Source organism: Phacochoerus africanus, chromosome 7 (genome assembly GCF_016906955.1).
Source record: "Phacochoerus africanus isolate WHEZ1 chromosome 7, ROS_Pafr_v1, whole genome shotgun sequence".
NCBI classification, from domain to species: Eukaryota; Metazoa; Chordata; class Mammalia; order Artiodactyla; family Suidae; genus Phacochoerus; species Phacochoerus africanus.
In genome coordinates, this window is record NC_062550.1 from 18,013,426 (window position 1) to 18,040,225 (window position 26,800).

Below are 26,800 nucleotides of genomic sequence, written 5' to 3' on the forward strand. Positions count from 1 at the left end.
CTGGCCCCGCGCCCCAGGACCCGCCGCCGGTTGCCGGGTTCCCGAAGCCCCCTCAGGTGGGTCTCCGGTCCCCCCGCTTTTGGCTGCGGGACTCCCCAGCGCCCCGAAGCCAGGACTTTCCTCCCCTCTCGCTTTCCCCGGCTGCCGGGGCGTCTCAGCGGCTGGGGAGGGGGGCGGGGGCCGAGCAGGGGATCCGGCTGCGTCGAGAAGCTAGACTCAAGGCGTGGGGGGGCGGGGGTTGCGTCCGGGGCGAGGACAGCTCGCTGTCATAGGGAACCGCGCCCCCCCACCCCATGCCTGGGCATCCACCTCGGGCTGCCCTCTACCCCCCACCCCCCCACCCCAAACATGCACACAGACAGCCTGCGCCGATCTGAGGACTGGAGCCGCCGGCAGGTGAGGACTCAGCCTGGGCCCCTCCCCACCTCCCCCCCCCCCCGGGGTGGGGGGTTGTGGCCCAGGTTTAGCTCACGGGGACGAAAGCTCAATCCTGGGAACACCCTTGCCCAGGAACTCCTGACCCCGGATTCGGCCCATCTGGGGGAATTTGCGTCTCCGGGCTGGGGTGGACATTCCTGTCCCAGAGTGACCCCACATCTGGAAGGAACTCCTGTGCCTGCCGGTGGGAACATTGGGACTTCCCTCTCGTCCTCGGATGACTACATCTGGGGTCTCCCCTGGCCCCGGAGGCTTTCCCGGGAGAGCGTTCTTTTGGCCTGAGTTGACCCCCAAGCCCCTGCCTTTGGAGAAAACCTCTTCTGGGAGTATGACCCCTGGCCAGCCACCTCGGGGCTTGCACACCCGAGAAGCCTCCTGCCCCAGAGGCAGGTGACCTCTGGAGATGGGGATTCCGGCTGGACACATTTGGAGGGACGCTATGTGTACTCTCACCCCAGGACAGTGACAGACTCCCCCACCCCCCTTTCCCCCAGGATCCCCTCGGCCAGGATGGAACTGAAGGCTGAGGAGGAGGAGGTGGGTGGCGTCCAGCCGGTGAGCATCCAGGCCTTCGCCAGTAGCTCCACGCTGCACGGCCTGGCCCACATCTTCTCCTACGAGCGGCTGTCTCTCAAGCGGGCTCTCTGGGCCCTGTGCTTCCTGGGCTCGCTGGCCGTGCTGCTGTGCGTGTGCACCGAGCGTGTGCAGTACTACTTCCACTACCACCACGTCACCAAGCTCGACGAGGTGGCTGCCTCCCAGCTCACCTTCCCTGCCGTCACGCTGTGCAACCTCAACGAGTTCCGCTTTAGCCAAGTCTCCAAGAATGACCTGTACCACGCTGGGGAGCTGCTGGCTCTGCTCAACAACAGGTGGGCGGCTAGCACCCACCCCAGCTCCCAGACGCCCGAGGGGGTGCTTTCTCTCTAACCCACCATACAGCTCAGACAACCCTGCCCTCCAGCGCCCCCCCACCCCCACTCAAACCTGCCATTCACGGCAAAGGAATTGGGGTCCTGCCAAGCCCTCAATTAAGGGCACCTAATCTCTGATCCCAGTACGGTTCAAAACAGCTCTGCCCCTATTCAGCCTGAGTTGTGAGACATCGTCCCCCCCTTTAGAGTGACTTTTGCCCACCCTTCTGCCACTGTGTCTCAATTTTCTCCTCACTCGGGGGATGGAAGCAAACCATCTTTAAACTATAGTATAAAAGCCATAGTTCTTGCCTTGATCTCTGCCCCCCCCCTTACCCATGTGCTGAGATGCCCAGCCTCTGGGCAGCCACTGCAGATCCTCTGTCTTCTTAGACCCCATGGGGCAGGTCCTCTAGACACGCCCAGCTCTCCTTCTGTGCCTCTGCCCAGGGCTGGATGCTGCCCTCCCCTCAAGGTTGGGCGTGGGACACTGGAGGCCAAATGGAAGCAGGAACGGAAGGTCCTGCTGATCCATGCGCTGCTCACCCCTGGGCTCCAGGTATGAGATACCGGACACACAGATGGCAGATGAAAAGCAGCTGGAGATACTGCAGGACAAGGCCAACTTCCGCAGCTTCAAGCCCAAGCCCTTCAACATGCGCGAGTTCTATGACCGCGCAGGGCACGACATTCGAGACATGCTGCTCTCCTGCCACTTCCGGGGGGAGGTCTGCAGCGCCGAGGACTTCAAGGTGGTGAGTGAGTCCCCTGGCTGGTGTGGGACAGGAGTCAGCAGGCCCTGGAGGAGGAGGCGCCTGGGACCGGGAAGGCCTCTAGGGAGGAAGTTGTGTGTCCCTAGGGTTCCCTTCTGGCAGAAGAGGAGTTTGTTCTGCTCAGGGGTGCATTTGCTCTTTGTGACAGCCTCAGCCTTGTGTCCATGACGGCAGGACAGAGAGCCCACGGCGCACTGATGTGCGTGTGCACAGAGCCTGGGAGGGTCCTGACCCCATCAAGTTTACCTTCTGGGCTACAGGTGTCGAGCTGGGGGTGGTGGTGGGTACGCTGCCACCTTGTTGCTCAAAGTGAGGTCCAAGGACCATCACCTGGGAACTTGAAAGAAATGTAGGGCTTTGACACCCTCTTCCCAGACCTACTGAATCGGAGTCTGCATTTTAACTAGATCCCTGGGTGTGTTGAATGAAAGTCTGAGAAGTACCATGAAACAGGGAAGTAAGGGAAGCTTTCTCTTAAATAGCCTAACAGGTAATTCTATCTATGCCACACCTCCCTGGCCGTCCTCTTCTCCCTCAGCCATTACACACACACACACACGCACACACACATACATACACACACAGAGTCCCGTTGGGCTACCCCTTGCCAGCCCACAGAGTTGGGGTCCGAGGAAGGAAAGATGATTTGGGACACACAATCATGGCTGAACTGGAGACTCCATTTGCTTCTTCTTCTTCTTTTTTTTTTTTTCTTTTTTCTCATATGTTTGGGTCACACCTACAGCATGCTGAAGTTCCCTGGGCCAAGGATCTAATCAGTGCCACAGGGGATCCTTAACCACTGGGCCACCAGGGAACTCCTCCCTTTGCTTCTTAAAATGGAGATGCCCCACAGATACTCATAACCCCACCACACACAGATGGGGGTGCCTCAAAGCCAGCACCCCAGGGAGGGTTAGGAGAACTGAGTGGCATCTCATGTGCCAGGTGATCTTGGGCAGGTCATACAGGTTCCTGGGGTGGGGGAGCTGTTAGAATCAGGCAGAGTCTGGAAAGGCACCAGAAGACCTGGAGTTGGGTCTGAATAAGTTAACACTGAATGTGAGGATGATGCTTGGAACTCTTGAACATGCTTGCTAGGCTCTCCTTCAATCCCCTGGATAAATAGCCATATTAGCTCTGTTTTGCAAGTGCACAAGCTGGGACAGAGAGAATGAATTGCCTGCACCCACAGAGCTGGTTGGTGACAGACTCAGAACTAGAACTTATGTCATGCAGCGTGCTCTTCTGGTTAATATGGCTGACCCTGGAGTCACCATGACCACTTCCAGTTCTGGCCATCGCTCTTGAAAACCCAGGCTCCCCTAGGACTCTCTTGCTGTCTGTGCCTGCCACCAATTCTCCCCCCCCCACCAGCCTCCCCTTTTCTTCCTGACCATTTTCTCTCCCCACTTGCTTGCTTCCCCCCTAGCATTGTGGGAGCATGAGCTGCATTTGTTTGGGTAGAAAGGTTGGAGGCATGGTCATGCTCGTTTTTCCCTGCTGAAGTTACGCAAGACTTCCCAATCTCTTTAAGCTCTGCTCTGAGACCAGTTTCACGGGCTCTTGTCACTGCCGCTGGACAAAGGTTACATGACCACAGTCCTTGCCAAGATAAGCTCATAGGGAGCCTAGCGTGATGCAAGAACCAGTTTCTCCCCTCTTTTCCTTCCTCAAAACAGAAGAGTCTTGTCCTGGTTTCTCCAGAGCCCAAAGGGATCCCAGGCTTATCAACTATAGTCTCAAGGGAAGTAGAGCTGCAGGGGAAGGTGGAAGTGAAATCCAGAGCCCTACTCCTCTCCAACATACCCCACACCCAAGCAGAAGGGACCATCAAGAAGAACAGAGAAAACTCATTAGATGGGATGGTTTGGAGTATTTGAATGAGGAAGGGAATTGCTTGGCTCCACCTGGGAAGGTGTGAAGGCACGAAGGGGGATTACAGTGAGTTCACAGGAAGTATACAGTTGAGGCTCCCTTGGTTCCTCATGTCCAGAAAGTGATGATGCTAAGCCATGTTTTGTTCATAGAAATGGAGATACCGAAATATGATTGGTTCATGTTGCCTGAGGGGACAACCCTATACAGTCAAATGGAGATATGATTGGTTCACAAAGTTCTGGAGCAATTTGAGTTCTTCCTCTTGCCACAACGCTGGTCCTCCTTGGTTCTAGATCATGTGTTTGCTGTTTCTGCGCCCATGTCAAAGACGTGACCCCGAATCTCTCAGGTTGACCTCGCTGCCAGCCCCTTTCCACACTGCCCATCGGGAATCAGGTTGTGAATCTTTGTCTGATGTCTCGCTGGTGGAGCGCAGGGGTGCTGCCATGCTCCTGCATTTCCCTTGTCCTCCAGTTCCCTGGCGCAGACACTCCTTGCCTGATGCCTCACCTTCTCCCTCCTCTCCTGGGTCCCATAGTTAACATCTGCCTCTTCATCCTTGCTGGTCTCTGCTAGGCTGAGAGGTGTGTATCTAGCCCATGGACATATATTGACAGAAAGCCTCTGTCTATCGGGTCCAAGCTTAGTGGAGACCATCCTGGCATCTTCTGCTGCCTTGAGAGCAGAGGTTCTTAACTGGGGTTCCAAACCCAGCTCAAAGTGTTTGCAAAATATAGTGTGCATGGGTCCATGGGAACTCTTCCACTGGTTCCAAGGGGAACCCTCATCCAACAGTAGGAACTCTGCTCCTGGAAGGCAGTGTAGGGGGCACAGGAAGGGCTTCTGGTCCCTTAGAGATCCCAGCTTCCTTGGTGGGGGGAGGGGGAAGTCCTGCAGTGACAAGCATTCCCCCTACATGTGCTTCTGAGTCCAGCTCAACCTCAGGGGATGGACTGGTAGTCAAAGTGGTGTTTGGCCAGGTTCATCTCCCAGCTGCGGCTGAGTCAGCTTGGGAGAGTCTGGGGAACCTGGGCTAAATCTGGGAGAAGCTGGTTTGGAAATGCCTTGGGACTGAAGAGGCAGAGGGGCATGGGAAGAGTATCCCAAGCAGCCCTGGGGGGTAGGCTTCCCCTGAGCTACCAAAGACCCACACACAGGCCCCCCCTCCCAGCTTTTACTTCTCAGTGGGGTGCTATGTTGCCAGGGCAACAGGGTCTGAGAGTCCACTCTCCCACCCCACTTTGAGGCCAGACAGGCCAAGGCAGGGCAGGGGTTCCATGGAGGGGGCCGGGGGGGGGGGCGCAGCTGTCTGCCGGTGTCTGGGTGGGGGCAGGGGGAGTGAGCACAGTCGCAGCTGGTGCCAGCCTCCAGCTGCACCTTATCTGTCCCTGGCAGTGGGAGCGCTGATGTGGCTGGAATGCTGAACAGCACCAAGGGGAGGGGGCTGGCAGATGGTGGCCCAGTCTGCCCTATGCCACCCCCTCCTCCTCCAGCTGAGACCCAGAGCCTTTGCCTGGGGGAGAGAGAAGCAGGAATTCATTTCTGGACCTGGAAGAGATGGAAGGGGAGGGCAGAGAATGGAAATCACAGGGGTGGGTGTGCAGGGGGGATAGTGTTCCTTCAGGAGGAGGTGGAATTGGAGGACAAGGGATGGGAGACAGGAGTCCCTGAGGGAATCCTGGAGTGGGGACAGGAATCTCCCAGAGAAGAGGCAGAGTAAAGGGGGTGGGCAAAGAAATCCCACCAAGGTTCTGAAGTGGAACAGGAATCTTCTGGAGCCCTTGGGCGGGGAGATGCCGATATGAGATGGGCGATCCTGGGACTCAGAGGGCGGAGGGAGAGGTCATCTTACAGCCAGCAGAGTGAGGGATGGCAGGTCCCAGGGAGAGCCAGGACTAGCAATGGGAGCTCCCTTATCTCCAGGGCCGGGTCACTCTGCCCCTTCACCGACACCCCTCACCCCTCTACACCCCACCCCATAGCAGCTCAGAACAGGAGACCCCGGGGGAGGGACCGGCCTCACTACCTGGGTCTATTCCCTCCAGCGGAGGAGCTGCGGAGGGGAAGGCTGCCCAGACGGCTACCCTCAGAGAGAGAAAGGACCATAGGTCTACCCCACCCAGAGGCCTGGTGGCCTTTGCCGGGGGGCGGGGGGTGTAGTGGGTGTGGGGGTTGTGCAGACAGGGGAGTGAGCACGGGAGAGGAGAGGCTGGAGTGGGGAGGGTAGCTTTGGAGGAGGGGCGCCCCGCTCTAGCGTTCTTGGCTGCCTCCTCCCACTTTATCCTTCCCGTCTCTCCCTTCCTCCTTTCCTCAGAAGTGCCAGAGTTTGGAGGGAGAGGACTGGGGTAGAACAGAACCAGGTGCAAGAATCCTGCGTTGGGGGGGGGGGGGGTGTCTCTCTCTCTCTCCTACTCGTTCCTGAGCTCGCGCGCACGCGCACACCACACACCCCCTTGGGTGACTCAGTTTCCTTTCCCACCTCCTCCCTCTCCTCCTCCCCCATCGCTTGTCATTTCCGACTCCGCCCCTCTCCCGTCTACTAAGAGGCTACTACTCTCGGTTAATTGGTCCCAGGCTGTGGCTAAAGTAATAGGGAAGGGCTCTAAGTGCCTGTGGGGGCAGAGCCGGAGCGGAGGGGTGGGAAGCAGCAGCGCTTCGCAGCCTTGGGCTTCTCCCGCTCCAGCCAGGGGAGAACTCGACGTCCGCTGCTGCGCCCGGTGTGCGTCCAGGTGGCAGAGGGGAGGCCGGCGGAAGGGTCTGGACGTTTCTTTCGTGAGTGAAGTTTGTTTGGGAGCATGCCTCAACTTTGTGGAAGGCAGTTTCAATTCTTGGGGGATGGCGAGGGAGACTGAATACTAAGCCCGAGGGGCTGGGGTTGGGAGTCAGACTCCACTTGAGCACTGCCTGTGACCGGCGGAGCCCCTCGGAAGGGCCAAGCCCCGTGCTGGGCACCAGGGGGCGGTGGTGAACGGGCCGACTCTGTCCCCGCCTTCAGGGAGATTAGAGCCCCGGGCAGTACCCAGAGAGGCCCAGAGCGCTGGGGTGGTACTAAGGGAAGCCATTCGGAGCAGAGAGTCGTGTGCAGGAATGAGAGGACCCTCGACGTCTAAATAGAGACCTTCCAGTCTTCTCAGCACAGCTCAGCTATTCAGAAACTCCCTTTCTGCCTTTTTTTTTTTTTTAGGGCCGTACCCGCAGCATATGGAGGTTCCCAGGCTAGGGGTCTAATTGGAGCTGTAGCCGCCGCCCTACGCCACAGCCACAGCAACTCGGGATCCGAGCCACGTCTGTGACCTACACCTCAGCTCACGGCAACGCCGAATCCTCAACCCACTAAGCAAGGCCAGGGATCGAACCCACAACCTCATGGTTCCTAGTTGGATTCATTTCTGCTGCACCAGGATGGGAACTCCAGAAACCCCTTCCTACAGAATGTGTGGCATCTTCCCCAGCTGACAAGCAGCCCGGTTCTCTCCAACAAGGGCCTTTGTCTTTGGCCAGGCTCTCTAGGCACGAACCTTTCCTCCCTGTTTGTCGGAAGTGGCCACTCCAGGGGCCTCTACCCTTCGGCTGAGCACCTTTCAGGCAGGACCCTGATGTGGGGATTCTGGGAGGCAAAGCCAGGAAAGAGACAGCATGAAGGAACAGTGTGCCTTGTCTTCGTGGAGAATGAGGCTGGGTGTTGAGACTCCTGGGGTCTATTTTGGGTATAGTCTCATCTGGTTCCATTTCTCAGCTTCTAGGCTCAATTTCCTGTGACCAAAGGGGGCTCTTAGTGGATTTTTTTCGGGGGGGGGGGGTTGTTTAGGGCCACACCTGTGGCATATGAAAGTTCCCAGACTGTGGGTCGAATCAGAGCCACAGCTGCTGACCTACACCACAGCCACAGCAATGCCAGATCCCCAACCCACTGAGTGAGGCCAGGGATCGAACTGCATCCTTATGATCCTAGTCGGGTTTGTTAACCACTGAGCAACACCGGGAACTCCAGCTTAGTGGATTTTTAAATTGTTGCCAGGAGGTCCTATTGTGACTCAGTGGTAACCAGCCCGACTTGTGTCCATGAGGACGTGGGTTCGATCCCTGGCCTCGCTCAGTGGGTTAAGGATATGGCATTGTCATAAGTTGTGGTGTAGGTCAGACACGGATCAGATCTGGAGTTGCTGTGGCTGTGGCGTAGGCTGGCAGCTGTAGCTCCTGTTCGACCCCTAGCCTGGGAACTTCCATATGCCACACATCCACCCCCCACCCCAAACTGTTCTTTGCCAAGGGGAAGTCTCTTCTTCAGCCTCTGGGGCTCTGGCCCAGCTCAGGCTGGCCCACGTGTAGAATGGGTGTTCAGTACCCATTTTCCTGGACACATGCATCAGACATCTTCCTTGTGGAAAATTTTTAAATGAACATGACACTGCTGTGTAGTCACCTTGAGGGGAAGTTCCTTTAAGATCCTTTAAGAACAGAGATTTTTATCACCCCATCCTCTCCAAGGCCACTCGGAGGGGGAGGGAGGGCAAATTGTGGTTTTTTTTTCTGAGCTCCTGTGAGTTCTTGGAAAGAAAACCCTTTCCCACTCCTCTTGTCTGCACCCCCTCGATGTGGCTGACAGGCTTGGAGGCCGGAGAGGTTGGGCTGTGCAGCTGAGTGTCGTGTGTCTGATTGGTGTGCCACCTCATCCTCATCGTGCCAGGCTGGGAACATCCCTAGGGGAGAGACTGCTGCAGTGGCCTTGACCATGAACAGCAGCCAACTCAGGCTTCCTCACCACACCCTGCACGTGCGCCCCAGGTGTGCCAGCACACGTGGGCATCTCCGAGTGCGTATCTGAGAGTGGGAACATGTGGATGTGAACGGGGGCACACACAGCTCGTTTCACGTGGCTGCAGGAGAGAGCTTCGTGCACGCCAACCTCTGGTCCCATGCAGAGCACATACTAGCAAATTAATCTTCTCTTTCAGTCATGCTTTGCAATTTACAAATTCCCTTTACTCTAGCTTGTGTGATCCTCATAATTCTGGGAGGCCGGCAGATTTTAAAGTCTTCACTTGAAAGTTGAGGAAACTGAGGTTCAGGGCTCTTACATGACTTGCTTGAGGTCACACAACCAGAAAATGCCAGAGCAGGACCTTGACTTCAGATCTTCTAAGTTCAGGTTCTTCATGCATGATGGTAGGAGCTGGGGTGGGGGGGCGCGTGGAGGAGGATACCCAGCTCCCCTGCTGTCCATGCTCTAAGAGGCAGTGTGGTGAGGCAGGATAGGACAGAGAGGGTGCAAAAGAGAAGATCGCCAGGGGTTCCCATTGTGGCTCAGCAGGTTAAGAACCTGACTAATATCCATAAGGATGGGGGGTTGATCCCTGGCCTCACCCAGTGGCTTAAGGATCTGGCTTTGCCTCTAGCTGCAGCACAGGTTACAGATGCGGCTCAGATGCAGCTCAGATCCAGTGTTGCTGTGGCTGTGGCTGTGGCATAGGCTGTAGCTGCAGCTCCAATTCAGCCCCTAGCCTCGGAACTTCCATATGCTGCTGGCGTGGTCTTAAAAAGACAAAAAAAGAGAAGCACCGCAGCCTTAGGTTGGGCACACCATCTTTTGACTCCTCTGCCTCTCCATTGCACCGTTTGGCCAAGTCCCAACCTTAGATGGACCCATCCCTGGCTTCCTCAGCCAAGCTCTACTAGAGGAAGTCACACAACAGGTCAGCTGGGAATCACGTTGCATTTGTAATCAATATCTGTAAATGGGCCTGCAGTGCTGCCCTGGCAACCCCGCTGTTTTCCAGGTCAGCTTGCTCTCTCCAAGGATTACAGTAAATTTCTCCATTCTTCTCAAACTGCCACCCTTCCTAGCCCCCCTCTCACCCTCAGCGGATGACTTCGTCTCCCGCTTCACAGAGAAGATAGAAGCCTCAGACGAGATCTCCCCCTCCTCTGGGAACCTATCCATCTCATCTAGGCAGAAGTCTCAACCTATTCTTTCCACCTGATCTTCTGCCACCCTGATGGGAATTTTACTTTAAAGATTCTGCTTCTGCCCCCGTTATCATCAGTTGCTCCCTCTCCAGTGGAACCTTCCTACTGATGTTGAAACATGCTTAAGGTGTTCCTGTCTTGATACAGCGGAAATGAATTTGACTAGTATCCATGAGGATGCGGGTTCAATCCCTGGCCTTGCTCAGTCAGTTAAGGATCCGGCCTTGCCATAAGCTGTGGTATAGGTCGCCGACACAGCTCAGCTCTGGTGTTGCTGTGGCTGTGGTGTAGGCCAGCAGCTGCAGCTCCAATTCGACTCCTAGCCTGGGAACCTTCATAGACCATGGGTTTGGCCTTAAAAAGGAAAAAAAAGAAAGAAAGAAGGAAAGAAACAAAGAAACAAAGAAAGAAACATGCTTAAGATTCTCCCATCTTAAAATGTATAGCTATAATGACAGCTATCATTTATTGAGCACCTACTATGTAGCAGGCTTTAGATTAAGAAAAAAACAAAAACCAGAGTTTCAGCCATGGCTTAGTTGAAACGAATCTGACTAGGATCCATGAGGTTGCGGGTTTGATCCCTGGCTTCGCTCAATGGGTTAAGGATCTGGCATTGCCATGAGCTGTGGTGTAAGTCACAGATGTGGCTCGGATCTGGCGTGGCTGTGGCTGTGGCATAGGCCAGCAGCTGTAACTCCAATTGGACCCCTAGCCTGGGAACCTCCATATGCCATGGGTGAGGCCCTAAAAAGACCAAAAAAAGAAAGAAAGAAAGAAAAGAAAGAAAGAAAGAAAAAGAAAGAAAAGAACCCACCCAAACATCTCTCAACTCCACAGCCCCCTCCAGCTCCATTTTCTCTGCTTCTTTTCACAAACAAAATTCTTAAAAGTTCTGTATATAGTCCACTGTCTCCATTTCCTCAACTCTGTCTCACTCTCTCATCCACTCCAGGCTGGCTTCTTCCCTCGTCCCTGACATTTCGCCAAATGGTTCTCGCCACGGCCACTCGTGACCTCCAGGTTTCCAACATTTTTTATCCTTGATGTCTCTCAAACATTTGAAATGGTTGACCACCACCTCTTGTTTGCACTGTTCTCTTTCCTGACAACTGTACTCTCTTGATTTTCCTCATTTGTCTAACTACTCCTGTCCCTTTGCCAGTTCATTCTCTTCCACTTGGCCTAAGTGTTGGCACTACTCAAGTCTCAATCGCAAGCTATCCTCTTCTTTTAAATTGCAAGGGTGGAGTTCCCATCATGGCGCAGTGGTTAACAAATCCGACTAGGAACCATGAGGTTGCAGGTTCGATCCCTGGCCTTGCTCAGTGGGTTAAGGATCCAGCGTTGCCCTGAGCTGTGGTGTAGGTTGGAGACCCGGCTTGGACCCCTAGCCTGGGAATCTCCATATGCCACAGGAGCGGCCCTAGAAAAGGCAAAAAGACAAACAAACAAACAAAAAAAAAAGTGCAAGGGTATGACTTAACGGTACAGCTTGACGAGTTTTTCATATATATATATATATTTTTTTTGTCTTTTGTCTTTTTAGGGCCACACCTGCGGCATATGGAAGTTCCCAGGCTAGGGGTCTAATTGGAGCTGTTGCCATCAGCCTGTGCCAGAGCCATAGCAACATGGGATCCCAGCCACGTCTTTGACCTACACCTCAGCTCACGGCAACACCAGATCCTTAACCCACGAGCCAGGCCAGGGATCGAACCCGCAATTTCATGGTTCCCAGTCAGATTTGTTTCTGCTGCGCCACAACGGGAACTCCAATTAGCATATTTTTATAGCAATGTACCTTACAATGTAATATTTTATGTATTACATTGGTATCTGTTTACATTGGTATAAGAGTATAAAATATGGAGTTCCTGCTGTGGCACAGCAGGTTAAGGATCTGGCATTGTCTCTGGCAGCACGGGTTCAGTCTCTGAGCCAGCCCAGTGGGTTAAGGATCCAGAGTTGCCACAGTGGTGGTGTAGGTTGCAGCTGTGGCTCAAATTTGATCTCTGGCCTGGGAACTTCCGTATGCCACAGGTGTGGCCAAAAAAAGAAGAAAAAAAGTGTGAAATATTTCTGGCACCCCATAAAGTTCCTTCAGGCCCTTTCCTAGTCAATACTACCCTATAAGATTATCACTATTCTGATTTCTATCAGTCTAGGTAGATTTCACCAGTCCTTGAACTTCCTAGACAGTGTGTAGACTTTTGTGTCTGTCTTCTTTTTGGCTGTGCCCATGGCATTCAGAAGTTCCTGGGCCAGGGATCGAACCTGAGCCACAGCAGTGATGATGCTAAATCCTTAACCACTAGGACCCCAGGGAACGCCTGTGTGTGTCTTCTTTTGCTCATGATTATATCTGTGCGATTCAGTCTCATCGTACGCAGCAGTAGTAAGTTCTTTTTCAATGCTGTGTAGTAGCATTAATGTAAATATACCACAATTTATTTATTCATTCAACTCTTGCTAGACATTTGGGTTTTTACTAGTTTGGGGCTAGTATAAATAAATCTACTATGAACCTTCCTGTTCATGTCTTTAGGTCTGATATACACACGCATTTCTCTTGGGTATATAACTAGGAGCTGTGGTTAAGTCATGGGTTAGGGTTCTGTTAGCTTTAGAAAATACTGCCGAATCAGGCCGTTTTTCTTTTTTTCAAAAAAACCTTTATGTTTTATTCTTGAGCAGTCTCATCTTCACTCATGATTTCAGTTCCCATCTACACCCCGACAACCGCCAAATGTATGGTGCAGCCCACTGTCTCCTCTTAGCATCAGCCCCAGTGGCCAGTTTCCCACTTAACATCTCCACGTGATCTCCCCAAGGTTCCAAAAAGCCAAATTCGGCATCTTAGCTCCTAACCTAGTCCTGTGCCTGTGTTCCTGACCTAGCAAGTCATTCGCCCACTTACGCAAACTAGAACTCATCCCTGATTCGCTGCTTCCCTCACTTCCTTTAACAGGATCTGCCAGTGTTGCCTCCTAAACATCTCCACTCTATCCCCCCATTCCAGTCCACGCCACCGCTCCATGTCGAGTGGTCTCTTCAAAATGCTGCTCTGAATGCTTGAGGTCCTTCCATAGGGAATGGGACCAGAATTCTTACCCAGCCTTCAAGGACCTGAGCGGTCTGGTCCTACCTCTCAGCTCTCTCCCCGCGGGACCTTCGCCCCGACTCTGTTCTCTGGAATATCCCCCCAAAAAACACATACACATGCAGACCTTTACCTAATTACTCCTCCTTACTCTTTAGATTGCAGTTTTGGGGGGCTGCACCCACAGCCTGGGGAAGTTCCCTGGCCAGGGATTGAACCTGACCATAGCAGCGACCCCAACCGCTACCATGACAACGCCAGATCCTTAACCTGCTGTACCACCAGGGAACTCCTAGATTGCAAATCTGACATCATTTCCTTAGAGAAACCTTCCTCGATTCCCCAGCCTAGGTCAGATCTCCCTGTCATTCGCCTCCATCGAACCATAGTCCTTTTTTTCATAGCACTTATCATAGTGTGTCATTACATGTTTATTTGGGGGATATTTTAAAAGCATCTCCCTCATTAGATAATAAGCTCCACAAGGGCCCAGTCCTTTATCTGTTCTCCGGCGCCAGGGCATGCAGTAAACATTTGATGGGTCAATGAAAGAATGAAGAAGAAGGAAGGGATCCGGAAGGACAGACTGCTTCTTGTCTCAAGCCTGCTGCTTGCGCTCCACGAGACCTGCACGACTCATTGTGCCTCAGTTTCCTCATTTGTCAAGTGGGGTGAAATTACTCAAACCTGTTTATTTTGCCGGGTTGTATAAGTATCCCATGAGGCATCAACTGAAACGCATGAAACAGTCCACAGATGGGAAGGGTGGCTGGCGTTCAGAGAGAGTCGTGGGGAAAGGCAGAAACTACCCAGTGGCCACGCACAGCGTAAAAGCGCTATGGGGAGTGATGCGGGGTGGGGTCGAGTCCTTGGGCAGAGGGTTCAGAATTGAGTGTTGTGCTGCTGCGAGTGTGTTTGCTTTGGGGCACTTCTCCTGGGGCCATCTGTGCCTGCGGGGGCGGGGGGCGGGGTCTGCCTGTGCGACTTGATGCTTTCCTCGCCTCCCTATTACTGTGAAAAATGTGGTGGGTTTGTCTACCGGAATGAGATGAGGAGGAGAGACTGTTAGCGGAGGGAGGCGGCCGGGGTGTGGGGTGTCTTTGTCGCCCACAAGAGGGCTGTGTGTGTGTAGAGATGTGTAGGTGTGCAGTGTGGGTCTTTGTGTTGGTTGCGGGGGAAGAAGGTCCAGCCCCAGCAAATGTGCTGCCCTCCGAAGCTGCTCTGGGCGTGCCCGCCCTTCTCTCTGGTGAGGCTGCCCTGCCTTAGTTTCTTCCCTCTGGAAGTCCAATCTCCTTCCCCTTCCAGGAAGGCTGCAGGAGGGAAACAATGCCCCCTAGTGGGTGTGGAAGGCATGGGCGGCTGCGCTTCCCTAGCTTAAGCCTCAACCTAAGCGGGTCCCACCCCAACCCAGGTCTGGCACGCACCTCCGAAACACATCCTGGGGAAGTGCAAAGCCCTCCAAGAGCTGAGGTCAGGTAGGCAGGATGCAAATGCACATGGGACAGGAAACCGAAAAGGAACCCTTGAATTCATACAGCTGAAGGTGAGGGCGGAGGTGTCTCTCCTCTTCTCTGCGGTGACTTATCTCTGGTTGCCCTGGTTGTTCCCGGTCTTTTTCGCTTCCTGTTTCTCCATGTGGCCCCTGGGTCCCGGTCTTTCATGCTCATAGTCCTTGTCCTTAAGGAGCTATTGATCACTACTCATGCCTGAAGAGATTGAGCAGAACTGGACCTTTCAGTCTGTTCCCTGGGTGGGCACTCACTGAGCCCTGTGGAGTCAGGGCAGGCTTCTTGGAGGAGGGGACATGTGAGTAGGGCCTTGGATAGGGAGTAGAAATTCTCCAGATGGAGTCCGGGGAAGGCATGGCACTGTGGATGCGCCTCGTGTGCCTGTGGAATGGGAGAAGGACATGGTGGCTGGATGCTGGACTGGGCAGTGTAGGTGGGTGGGGAGGTGAGGCTGGAGGGTAAATTGCCAAGTCCAGGGGATGGCAGTGAAATTTACCAGAAGGCACTGGGGAGTGAGAGAAGGTCTTTGAGCTGAAGAATGGTCAGAATTACATAGCATGGACTAAAGGCTGGGAGAAGCTACAGAGAGGTGGGGAGTTAGGGAGGCCAGTTGGGAGGTGATAATTTAGGCAAAAGAGGAGGCAGCTAGACTGAGGATGGAGAAGGGCCAGATTTCAAAGGCTGCTCTTCTTCTGGGACCTCTGTGTCCCTGGCAGCAAAGCTGAGGCCAAAGGTCCCACATCAGTCAGTTCTGCTAGAACCTGGCACCCTGGCTCTCAGCCCCAACGCACTCCAGGGTGTACAAATGGAGACGATTCTGGGAGCAGGGACAGGGAGGGGAGGAGGAGGAGGGATCCTGGGGCTGTGGGATGGTTAGGGAATAGAAAATCCCAAGGAGACAAGAGTCTGACCCCCACCCCCCACCCCCGCAGCTCCTCCTCTGGCCCTGCAGAGGAAGGGTTAATAGGCTTCCCCTCCCTCCCTCCCTTCCTCTCCTCCCCTCAGGTCACCTTCTAGGCCCTGGAGACTTGGCTCGTGGCTCAAGTTCCTCAACCAGTGGCCCTGAGTAATCAGAGCCCAGAGAGGGGCCAGGGGCCTGGTGGGGGGCGGCGGAGGCGGGGATGATAGCTTGGGAGCAAGAGAGCCTCGGACTGAAGGGCTGGGGGCATCTGAGAGGCTGAGGGTTCTGGGGGTACCCCAGGTTGGCTCTGAACACTCTCCTCCTGACCCGGGACCCTGTCCTGGTTCTGACCTCCGTGTTGTCACCCCCTGGAGGAGGAGCCCTCTGCTGCTCCCCTGGACTGTTTGTTGCGGGCGGGCAAGCTGGGAGGGGGAGTGGGGATCTGCCAGGAAGCCTTTCAGCTGCCAGAGACAGGGTCCCTCCCCCTGGTGCCAGGAACTTGCCATAAATGAGTCTGTGGTCAGTGAGAGGCCTCTGCTAATGGAACCTGGGCTGCCCCCCAAGCCACAGAAGGAGCGCAGCTCAGCACGGGGCGGGCCTGGGGAGTGAGCCCCATGGCTTCCCGGATGGCTGGAGGGAAACTGGGGGGGTCAAGGCAGTGACTAGGGGTTCAGGAAGGAACGGAAGGAAACTGTGGTCAGCCCAGTGATTTGAAGGGAATGGAGGAGTAATTGGAGGGGAATTGGGATTCACGGGTGTGTTGGGAAAACTGGGGAGATTATGAGTCCGGGGAATTAGAGAAGAATTAGAGGTGCCCAGAGAGTGTGCAGGAATGACTGGACCAGGTGATAATGAGGGAGAGGACTGGGAACTGGGGCGGGAAGGCTGAGGGGCGCTGATGGCTGAGCAGCCGGCTGGACTGGAGGCTGAGTGGGAGCCTGAGTGTCCGTGTCTTGGTGGAGGGGCAGCGACCCTGGCTGGCTGAAGTCCCGGCAGTGAGAGCCAGGGCTCTGCTCCGCTAGATCCCATCTCACCTGCAGAGGTGGGCGCGAGGAGCCCCTGGGCTGTTCTAAGGTCTCCACTCTGTCGTCCATCCCTTGCGTCCTGCTGGAGCTGGTGGCAGGAAAGGGGCTCTGGCCCCGCTCCTCTCCATCAGCCTCCCTTTCCCACTGCCATCAATTATTCATCAGCACAGATACCCGCCCTCCCTGGCAGGGCAGGCTGGTCCTCCTCTCCTCTCCAGCCCCGCCCCACCTCAGCCACACTGCCACCGAGGCCCTGCCGAGGAAGGACGGCCAGCCGGGTGGCAGAGACCTGGTGAGCGGACTGGCTGGCCTGCCGGTCCCTGCTTAAGATCGCATCTCCTTCCTCCTTCTCCTGCCACCCCCACCCCCGGGGCCAGGAAGCCCCTGAGAACGATGCCCATCCAGATCTTCTGCTCTCTGTCATTCTCCTCTGGAGAAGACACCCCCAGGCCCCTGGGAGATATTTGGGGTCCCCACCCGCGGCAACGGCAGGACAGCTCCGAATCAGAGGAGGAAGAGGAGAAGGGGGCAGGGAGGAAGGAGGCCAGAGAAGGGGACTCACCGATGGACCTGGTGGCCTTCGCCAACAGCTGCACCCTCCATGGCACCAGCCATGTCTTTGTGGAGGGGGGTCCGGGGCCACGGCAGGCCCTGTGGGCAGTGGCCTTTGTCCTGGCACTGGGTGCCTTCCTGTGCCAGGTCGGGGATCGAGTTGCCTATTACCTCAGCTACCCACATGTGACTCTGCTGGATGAAGTGGCCACCACGGAGCTGGCCTTCCCGGCGGTCACCCTCTGCAACACCAATGCCGTGCGGCTGTCCCAGCTCAGCTACCCCGACTTGCTCTACCTGGCCCCCATGCTGGGGCTGGACGAAAGCGATGACCCTGGGGTGCCCCTCGCCCCCCCGGGGCCCGAGGCCTTCTCTGGGGAGCCCTTTAACCTGCACCGCTTCTACAACCGTTCCTGCCACCGGCTGGAGGACATGCTGCTCTATTGCTCCTACTGTGGGGGGCCCTGCGGCCCTCACAACTTCTCAGTGGTGAGTGGGGGCCCATGCCTGGCACGACACCCCAACAGGGTCTGCCACGGTCACCTCCTGGGGCTGGGGCTAATGACCATCCTGCCCCTCCCCCGCCTCACAGGATCCCCCCACCCCCACCCCCACCCCGCCGTGCCCTGCCTCGGAGACACCCGGCCAGGACTGCACTCTTTGTGAGAATCTTGAAACAGAGTTGGTAATTCGTTGCTGCCCTGAGGCTCCAGCCTGTCCAGTCCTTTCCCAGACCTCCCCGTGACCCAGCAGCATCAAGACCTCCCTCTGTCCTTGGGTCAACCTTTGATCTGGTGGGAGGTGCCTATGCCTGGCCAATGATTTTTTTAAAAATTGTATTATAGTTGATTTACAATGTTCTGTCAATTTCTGCTGTACAGCAAAGTGACCCAGTTGTATATACCTTTATATACATTCTTTTTTCCCATTATCCTCCATCATGTTCCATCACAAGTGATTAGATATAGTCCCCTGTGCTATACAGCAGGATCTCATTGCTTATCCATTCCAAGTGCAATAGCTTGCATCTATTCACCCCAAATTTCCAGTCCCTCCCACTCCCCCTCCTTGGCAACCACAAGTCTGTTCTCCAAGTCCATGAGTTTCTTTTCTATAGATGGGTTTGTTTGTGCCATATATTAGATTCCAGATATAAGTGATATCATATGGTATTTGTCTTTCTCTTGCTGACTTATTTCACTGAGTATGAGAGTCGCTAGTTCCATCTGGCCTTAATTTTGACTGTCACCCCCAGACTAGAGCTGGGGCAAGTGCCACCTGGTCTCTGGAGATGCAGAGGGTGTGGAAGGAGGCAGAGGGGTAGGGATGTGTCCCACAGGCACCCCACCACACCGTCGTTAGCAGCTCCCGCAGCAGGGACTTCACTGCATGCTCACGTGGTCTTCTTGTGCTCCTCCTGCTGTGTGTGTGTGTGTGTGAGAGAGAGAGAGAGAGAGAGAGAGAGTTCTCTTGTAAATCCTCCCCACACCCCCCAGTTCTAAGTGGCCAGGGACCCTCCTTCCAGGGGAAGCCCTCACAAGGAGTCTAGGGGCTTCCCTGCTGTGGAACCAAGCTTCCAGTTCAGTCTGGCCCAACTCCTCTCCTGTCCCCTCCAGCTGCCAGCTGCCAGGCCTTCCCTCCCCACATACACCCTCTCAGTCCCCTACCTCCTCCCTCGCTCAGGGGCACGTGGGTGTCATTGTATCAGTACATCGTGGGCTGATTGCACACAGATGGGGGCCTGGAGGTTTTGGCTGCTGGGCCTCAGATAGGCGGGGAGATAGAGGAACACGGGACAGGGAAGGGGTCAACCTGGCTTCCTCAGGACCTCAAGGTAGAACAGACACTTCTTGTATGGAGCCACCAGGTGGCAGCAGCGATCCACCAGTCAGCAGCTCAGCCCTCAGCCAGCGCAAGGCTGCAGCTCCCAGCGAGCCTCAGACCCACATCCCCAGGTTGGGGGTAAGCATGAGTGTGTGTCCCGCCTGGAACCTGTGGCTGGTAGTGTGGCTGGGGCATTAGGTGTTCTCTCTCTACCTCATCTCTGGGCCTCACCCACAAAATGGGCTAGGGCACTTGTTTTCTTTTCCAGAGGTGGGAGCAGGAGGCCATTCTAGGAGGCAGAGGGTGCAAGGACTCTATTGCTGAGTAGTAACCCGCTTTCTTCCCCACGGCCTGCTGCTCCGTCAAGCCTGACACTGTCGCTCCCTTACTCTCTTACGACTTGCTTTGTGGACTTTGTCACCATCTAGCAGTAATAAAAGCACCCCCACTCCATTTATGAGAAGCTGGAAGCGGTCTGGGAGGCTGTGGGGCAAGGGCGGTAAAGAACCGGTTCACTTTTCTCTGTGGCTGTATCGACCGAGCTGCGGTGAGGGCTGCTCTGCGGCACGGGGTCGGGGGGACTGCCCCCAGGACTGAGGTCTCCTCTGCTGCCCTCACAGTTCTGCACAGGCATCGCCAAACATGCCAGGTCCTGGATGTTCAGGTTCTGGTGATAATGGGACAATGATGGATCTAAGGGGCTGATGGCAGAGGAAACTAAAAAGCGCAGCCTGGTCTTGAGGGGAGCAGGATTTCCGAGGCCTGGGGTGAAATCCAGGAGAAGAGATGTTGTGGAAGGTCCTGGGCCTGAGAAGAGGATGCAAAGGAGGGTTCAGGGATATGGCAGTGATGGGATCCAGGTGACAGAGGCACGTATGCCAGGGTCCCAGCAGGAGACAGATTATTATTGGGATAGTTTAATTGAAAAGTTTCTATCGTCATTTTGTTGTTGTTTTGTCTTTTAGAGCTGCACCCGTGGCATATGGAAGTTCCCAGCCTTGGGTTCAAATCAGAGCTACAGCTGCCGACCTACACCACAGCTCATGGCAATGCAGGATCCTTAACCCACTGAGCGAGGCCAGGGATCGAACCCACATCCTCATGGATACTAGTTGGGTTCATTACCGCTGAGCCACAATGGGAACTCCAATTGAAAAGAGTTTAACAATGGGAAGGTTTACAGAGCTGTGGACAGAGTTAAAGAAACCAATGAGGGGGCCCGAGGCTCCTAGAAATAGTGAGAAACTGTCACATCAGGCTAAAGGAGCACAAGGAGGCAACAGAGCACAGGGAGCCCTCTCAGCAGGATCTGTAGTCACAGAGGGTCTAAGCCACCAGAACACTGGCAGATAATACCCTGGTCTCTCTCTCCTTCTGCCCTCTGACCCCTTACGGATACCTCTCATTGGTCAAAACCAACCTGAAGCCCAGGCCGGTGGCACAGGGCACAGGCAGTGCACCCCGCAGGGATCATCAGCCTTCCAGGGCACGCAGCAGGGCCACGAAGGACGGAACAGGTGGGAAGGAAGACAAACAGAAGGGGCTGCTCAGGAGGGGTCATTCCTGAAGGGACTCCACCAGCTGGTGGGGCCGGAGACAGTCCTTGGTCGGTCAAGGGGCTGGCAGGACTCTCAGGCTCTCCGCTCTGCCCCCGCCAGGTCTTCACACGGTATGGAAAGTGCTACACGTTCAACTCGGGCCGAGATGGGCGTCCCCGGCTGAAGACCATGAAGAGTGGGACGGGCAATGGGCTGGAGATCATGCTGGACATCCAGCAGGACGAGTACCTGCCCGTATGGGGGGAGACCGGTATGTTGCCTCTCTCGCTCCCCCACCCCACGGCTCCAGGCCGAGGCCTCTGCCGGGGGCTCCCAGGCTCTGCCGTGGACCTGAGGCCAGGCGTGGGCTCTCCTCGCTGCCTCCCAGCATCTCGCCGTCTCCATCTCCCACTCTACCTGCCTGCCGCACTCACATTTCCCTGCCTTCCCCTTCCTGGCTCAGTTACTCTCCAAGGTAACCAGCCATCCCTTTCCATCTGTGGCCGCCACTCATTCTATAAATAACTCCCTCTCTTCTTGGGCTGCCTGCCGTCTGTCTGGTCTCGGGGGCCTTGGGGCAGAGAGAGGTGGGGGGAGAAGGGAGAAGAGGAGGGAGAGAAATGCTGAGCCTCCGAGACAGAGAATTTGAAACACTGAGATGTGGAGCCGAAGCCAGCATAGAAAACGAAGTGTGGAGGATGCAGGGGTCCTCGGGGCAGCCCCAGAAGGAGGCTGGGGCTGGGCCAGGGGCCCTTGGACCAACTACCCTCCCCTGGTCCCAGGCTAGGCTATGGTTATCTCAGGAGAGGTGGGATCAGCTTGGAAGGTTAGGGAGTAAGAAGCTCTCCCGAGACACACCCCTCTCATTCCCACAGATGAGACGTCCTTCGAAGCGGGCATCAAAGTGCAGATCCACAGTCAGGACGAACCTCCCTTCATCGACCAGCTGGGCTTTGGTGTAGCCCCAGGGTTCCAGACTTTTGTGGCCTGCCAAGAGCAGCGGGTGAGAGGGCCACAGGAGGCTGGTCCCAGGGAGGGGGCTCGGGGGCGGGGGGTCAAGATGGAGTGGTGGGCAGTTAGTAACGGAGGGACAGGTGAGCTTAGGGCCTGGGCAGCCCGCTGACTAGTCAGAAGCATGAGTGATTTAATGAGCAGGAAGCTCCATAGACTCTGAGACCCTCAGAGGCTGCAGAGGGAGAGGGGGCAGCACTCCTGAGTTCTGCATCTTGTCAGAGAAGTCCTTCAAGGTGACTCGGGGAGAAGTCCCCACACCCCCCAGCTCCCCGGCTCTCCCACCAGCTCATCTACCTGCCCCCGCCCTGGGGCACCTGCAAAGCTGTTACCATGGACTTGGATTTCTTCGACTCCTACAGCATTACCGCCTGCCGCATCGACTGTGAGACACGCTACCTGGTGGAGAACTGTAACTGCCGCATGGTGCACATGCCAGGTCAGACCCCCAAGTTCCAGACACAGTCCTGGGTCCCTGAGCCTGCACTGCCCCTCGCCAGCTTCCCCGGCACATCAGCCTCCTGCCAACATGCAAGCAAGACCAGCTGGCTTCTCCCCACCCCAGTTTCAGCCCCAGTCCATCCCCATATGGCACTTGCCTCTCTGACCTCGATTCCTGCCTGTACCCATCAGGATGGGTGAGAAGGGTCCAGGAGGGAAGGACTGTGGGGTGGATCGCCTCCAGGATGGACTAGCGGCCGACTATTCCTACCCTCCCCTCCTCTCCCAGCATCCAGCTTCTCGGCTTTGGTACCGCCCGTGTCCCAGGGCCCCTTTAACCTCCATCCTGCATCGCTGTCTTTTCTCCTCTCTAGGGGATGCCCCATACTGCACTCCAGAGCAGTACAAGGAGTGTGCAGACCCTGCTCTGGGTGAGCACCCCTGTCCTGGGGAGCCTGGGGGAGGGAAGGAGGTGCTGCCAGCCATATGCATAGGGGTCTCAGAGCAAGCTCCCAGAAGCATCAAGTAACTTCTGGATCAGCCCTCACCTGAATGCTCCTGTGTCTGACTTTAGCAAGGCTGGGAATAGCAGCAGCTCTAGAGGCCCCTGTGAGAAATGAACAGGGGTCACCTGGGGGGGGGGGCGCCCACTCTCATTAGCACCTCAGCTAGTTGACCCCGGAGGGGCCTGAAAGAATGGAGGTATGGGACTACGAAATATCCATGGGGTCAGTTACTGTTGTGACTAGTTAAGAACCTGACTAGTATCCACGAGGACACAGGTTTGATCCCTGGCTTCGCTCAGTGGGTTAATGATCTGGTGCTGCCTCAGGCTGCTGCATAGGTCACAGATGTGGCTCAGATCCTACACTGCTGTGGCTGTGGCACAGGCCAGCAGCTGCGGCTCTGCAGCTCTGATTCAGCCCCTAGCCTGGGAACTTCCACATGCTGCAGGTGCGGCCCTAAAAAAAAAAGAAAGAAATAGCCATGGGGAGACTGGGTGAGGATCGGCACAGTTGGGCACAGAGTTGTCAAGGACAAGTCGGAAAGAGAAGGGAGGCCCACGCTCCCCTTCGGCAGGGCCAGGATGTGTGTGTCGGGAAGGTGCTGGCAGGAGGGCACCACTCAACTGGCACCTCTCACCTGGCTGACACAGACTTCCTGGTGGAGAAGGACCAGGAGTACTGTGTGTGTGAAATGCCCTGCAATTTGACCCGCTATGGCAAGGAGCTGTCCATGGTCAAGATCCCCAGCAAAGCATCAGCCAAGTACCTGGCCAAGAAGTTCAACAAGTCTGAGCAGTACATAGGGTAAGGGCTCTGACTGTGCAGGGCTGGACCCTTGGGCTGCCACTGTGAAGGGTTGGGGTGGACTCTGATGGGGCCTAGCAGACGGGGAAATTGAGGCAACACGGGGAAGGCAACCTAAGAGTCTGGGGTGGGTGCAGAGAGAAGAACAAGCCAGAACAAGCAGGAGAAGTGCCCCTTTCTCTTTTCTCGTCTGTCTTCATTCTCGTTGCTGTAACTGGCATCACCTCACAGTTGTTGGTGTACAGAGCGTCTTTTCAGTTACTTCATCACATTTACTCCCCAGGACAACTGGAAAAGGCCAGCATCTCATTTTATAAACATGGAGACTGAGATGCAGAGAGGATAACTTGCTAAGGTCACCCAGCCAGTAAGGGACGGAGGTGCGATTTGAACCGAGGTCTCCTCTCCCAACCCCTTTGCAGGGAGAACATCCTGGTGCTGGACATTTTCTTTGAAGTCCTCAACTATGAGACCATCGAGCAGAAGAAGGCCTATGAGATTGCAGGGCTCCTGGGTGAGCTGCTGATGGCACCTGGCCCCTTCCGATGCCATGGGCACACTGTGACACCCTACCACCCGAAGCAGGCTGCTCACCTCTGTCCCACAAGGCCTCTGCCAGGGGCCTTCCCCCAAACTCTATGGTCTTGGTATATGGCCGAGCAAGGGTGTTGAGCCTTTGCTTAGGGCAAAGTGGCAGAGACGGGCCCCTGGGCACAAATGGGGAACTATTTCATATGCCCTTGAAAAATTTCCCAGAGAATAAGAGGGTTGAGGTATTTGGTAAACATTTGCTTTTTTCTGAATAATGTCTGTTCATTTTAGAAAAGTAGAAAAATGCAGAAAAGCATGAAGGGAACAAACCCCACACACAGAAGTGCTTTCATGCTTCTTTAATGAAGGCTGCCCCTCTTTTTGCAAATGTGACTTGCCTGCCCCAGTCCCAGTGAGCTCTGCCCCTCCCACTGTGTGCTGACTTCCACTAACCTCCCTGTGGTCCTCCGTTGCAGGTGACATTGGTGGCCAGATGGGGCTGTTCATCGGGGCCAGCATCCTCACGGTGCTGGAGCTCTTCGACTACGCCTACGAGGTCAGTGGGGGCGGGGCGCCCAGGCGGAGCCACAGGACGGGCGGGGTTCCAGTCGGGCCGCCACCCGCCCACCAGCCCACCTCCCTTTCAGGTCATTAAACACAAACTGTGCCGCCGCGGCAAGTGCCAGAAGGAGGCCAAACGGAGCAGCGCGGACAAGGGCGTGGCCCTCAGCCTGGATGACGTCAAAAGACACGTGAGGGAGCGAGAGCCCGGCGCCCCGCGGCCCCATCCCTTCCCCCACCACCCCGGGACCCCCCCCCCCCAGGACCACCCCCCCAACCACCCCCCCCAGGACCACCCCCCCTTGCCATCCTCTCTCCCTTGCCTCCCCCTCGCCCCAGCGCCACCTGTGGCCCTCCTAACCAGTCCCTGTCCTGTGCCATCCCCCAGAACCCATGTGAGAGCCTCCGGGGCCATCCTGCTGGGATGACGTACGCTGCCAACATCCTACCTCACCATCCGGCCCGAGGCACTTTTGAGGACTTTACCTGCTGAGCCCCGCAGGCCACTGTACCAAAGGCCTAGATGGGGAGGGCTAGGAGCGCAAGGGGGCCCCCAGTTCCCCCCAATATCTGCCCTGGGGACTCACTCCCCCCTCCCAAGGCAGCCCCCACTCCTGGGCGGTCCTCTCCTCTTGTCTGTGGTGAGGAAGAAGTCCTGACCATAGAGTCCTCTCCCTGCCTCTATCCCATTCTTTTTCTTTTTTTCTTTTCTTTAAAAAAAACAAAACAAAACAAAAAACAAAACTAATCTAAAACAGAAACTAAAAAGAGAGAATGGGGCCAGTGACCTCAGACTGCCCCTCTCTGCTCCATGCTGCCTCCCAACAGCTCCCAGCCTGAATTCCGTCTGTCCGGCTGTCTGCCATCTGAGTGTCCACCCACATTCTGCTGCCACCAGTCACCAAAGCCCCCTCCCAGTGGGGGGTGGAGGGGATCCTCAGGGCCTGCAATTTGGCCCCAAACCAGAGAATGTACCTTGAAGGGGAGGGCTAGTAGGGGGGGCTTCCCCAGCCTTAAGAGACCCTCTCAGCCCAGTGACCCCCCCCACCCCCAAGTCTCCAGGCAGGAACCCTCCATTGTATCTGTCCCCACACCGCCACCTCACACAGTGTGACGTCTCCAGGGAGGTGGAGGTGGGGGAATCTCCAGAAGTGGAGCTGGGGACATGATGTGGCCCTGGTGCTGTAGGCCACATCCTGATACCTACAGGTTCATGTCCACCCAGAGCTGCTGGAGAGAAATCCCAAGAGGCAGCCCTCCTCTACCATCCCATAAAAGATCCAGCTGGTTGGTGTCCAGCTCAGGGAGAGGGGCACTGGTGCCTAACCTCACTGGTCCCTCTCCCCGGGGCCCCTGCAGAGGGCCACATCCATAAATTTTCTTATGGAACTCTCCCAAGTCCTCTTCCAAAACTTCATTTGCTTCTCTCAACACCTTCATCTGCATTTTCTATTTCTATATGATACAGACTCTATATTGCTATATCTCTGTATATACTTTCCCTTGACTCCGTCTCTACTCCATCCCCTCTTGTCTCTAAGAACCACCCTCCCACGCCAGGCTCCCCTTTCTGTGTTTCCACCCCGTCCCTGGTCTCTGAATGCCTTCGCCTGTATAAAGAGTTGGACTCTCCCCTGGTGTCTGTACTGTGTACACACATCCCTCTAAGAAGCACAAGGAGACGACACGCGCATTGTAACCTTCGCACTGTCTCGGTGGTGACATAAAGGAAGCTGTGAATTACAAGCTCTGCCTCTTTCTGGCCTCACCCTCTCCCCCTAACCTGGGCACCCTCTGCCCTCCCTGCAGCCTTAACATTCCCTCCCTTGCTCCACCCACCCCAGTGTCCTTTGCCTGGCTGACTGTGACCTCTCCAGGGAAGGGGGTTGCTACCGAGAGAGCCCCCTCCCATGGGATGGAGATCTCTTCCGCACAATACGTCAAGGGTGGCAAAGACAGAGGGAGCTGAGGGTTGGGGACCCCTGCAGCTGAAGCAGCGGGGTGCTGACAGGTGGCAGCTGAGGTCTTTAGTCAGTGGCCTTTCACTCCTGGCTGCCCAGGCCCCTTTGCTCACCTAATACCCAAGCCCACCACTTATATTTTCTGGTAAGGTATGGTTTGGTAGCGGGAGGAAAGAGACAGGCCTAGAGGGGAAGTTAAAACTCTGCCGTTCTGTCCCTCCCTTCCTACTTTAATGAGAAACCTGTGAGGCCAAGGACCTGCCGTGTCTCCTCCACCAGGCGCTCCTCTCAGGCCTTCTCTGCCCAGCTGTCTCTCAGTCTCCACCCCCAGAACAAGACCTGTGGCAGGTCACCTGTGCATTGACCTGGAGCTGCAGAGTGAGGCTGTAGGATCTTTGGGAACTCTGGGTTCCTGGGAACTCCTAGGAGATCAGACCTCTCCAGAGGGAAGCAGGAGCAAGGCCAAAGGGTGTGCACCAGATGGGGAACAGCAGGCAGGGCTGTGGGTGACGCATGTCTCTGGTCTAATAAACTGGGTTTCAACCATCTCCTCTTCAGTGT

General features: G+C 55.7%; 1 protein-coding gene across 2 annotated transcripts; it reads left to right on the forward strand.

Moving 5' to 3' along the window:
- On the forward strand, positions 1-26,787 carry ASIC1 (acid sensing ion channel subunit 1). Of its 2 annotated transcripts, XM_047786581.1 has the most exons (12): positions 1-56; positions 933-1,310; positions 1,912-2,107; positions 20,545-20,695; positions 21,300-21,427; positions 21,724-21,874; positions 22,251-22,307; positions 23,033-23,186; positions 23,609-23,700; positions 24,194-24,273; positions 24,365-24,469; positions 24,667-26,787. In XM_047786581.1, exons 2-12 carry the CDS (start codon positions 949-951, stop codon positions 24,769-24,771), a joined length of 1,581 nt encoding a protein of 526 aa, XP_047642537.1. In that variant the 5' UTR covers positions 1-56; positions 933-948; the 3' UTR covers positions 24,772-26,787. The 2 variants fall into 2 exon arrangements, with proteins under 2 accessions (XP_047642537.1, XP_047642536.1); XM_047786580.1 differs by lacking the exons at positions 1-56; positions 933-1,310; positions 1,912-2,107 and adding an exon at positions 16,714-17,551.
- The last annotated feature ends 13 nt before the right edge of the window (positions 26,788-26,800 follow it).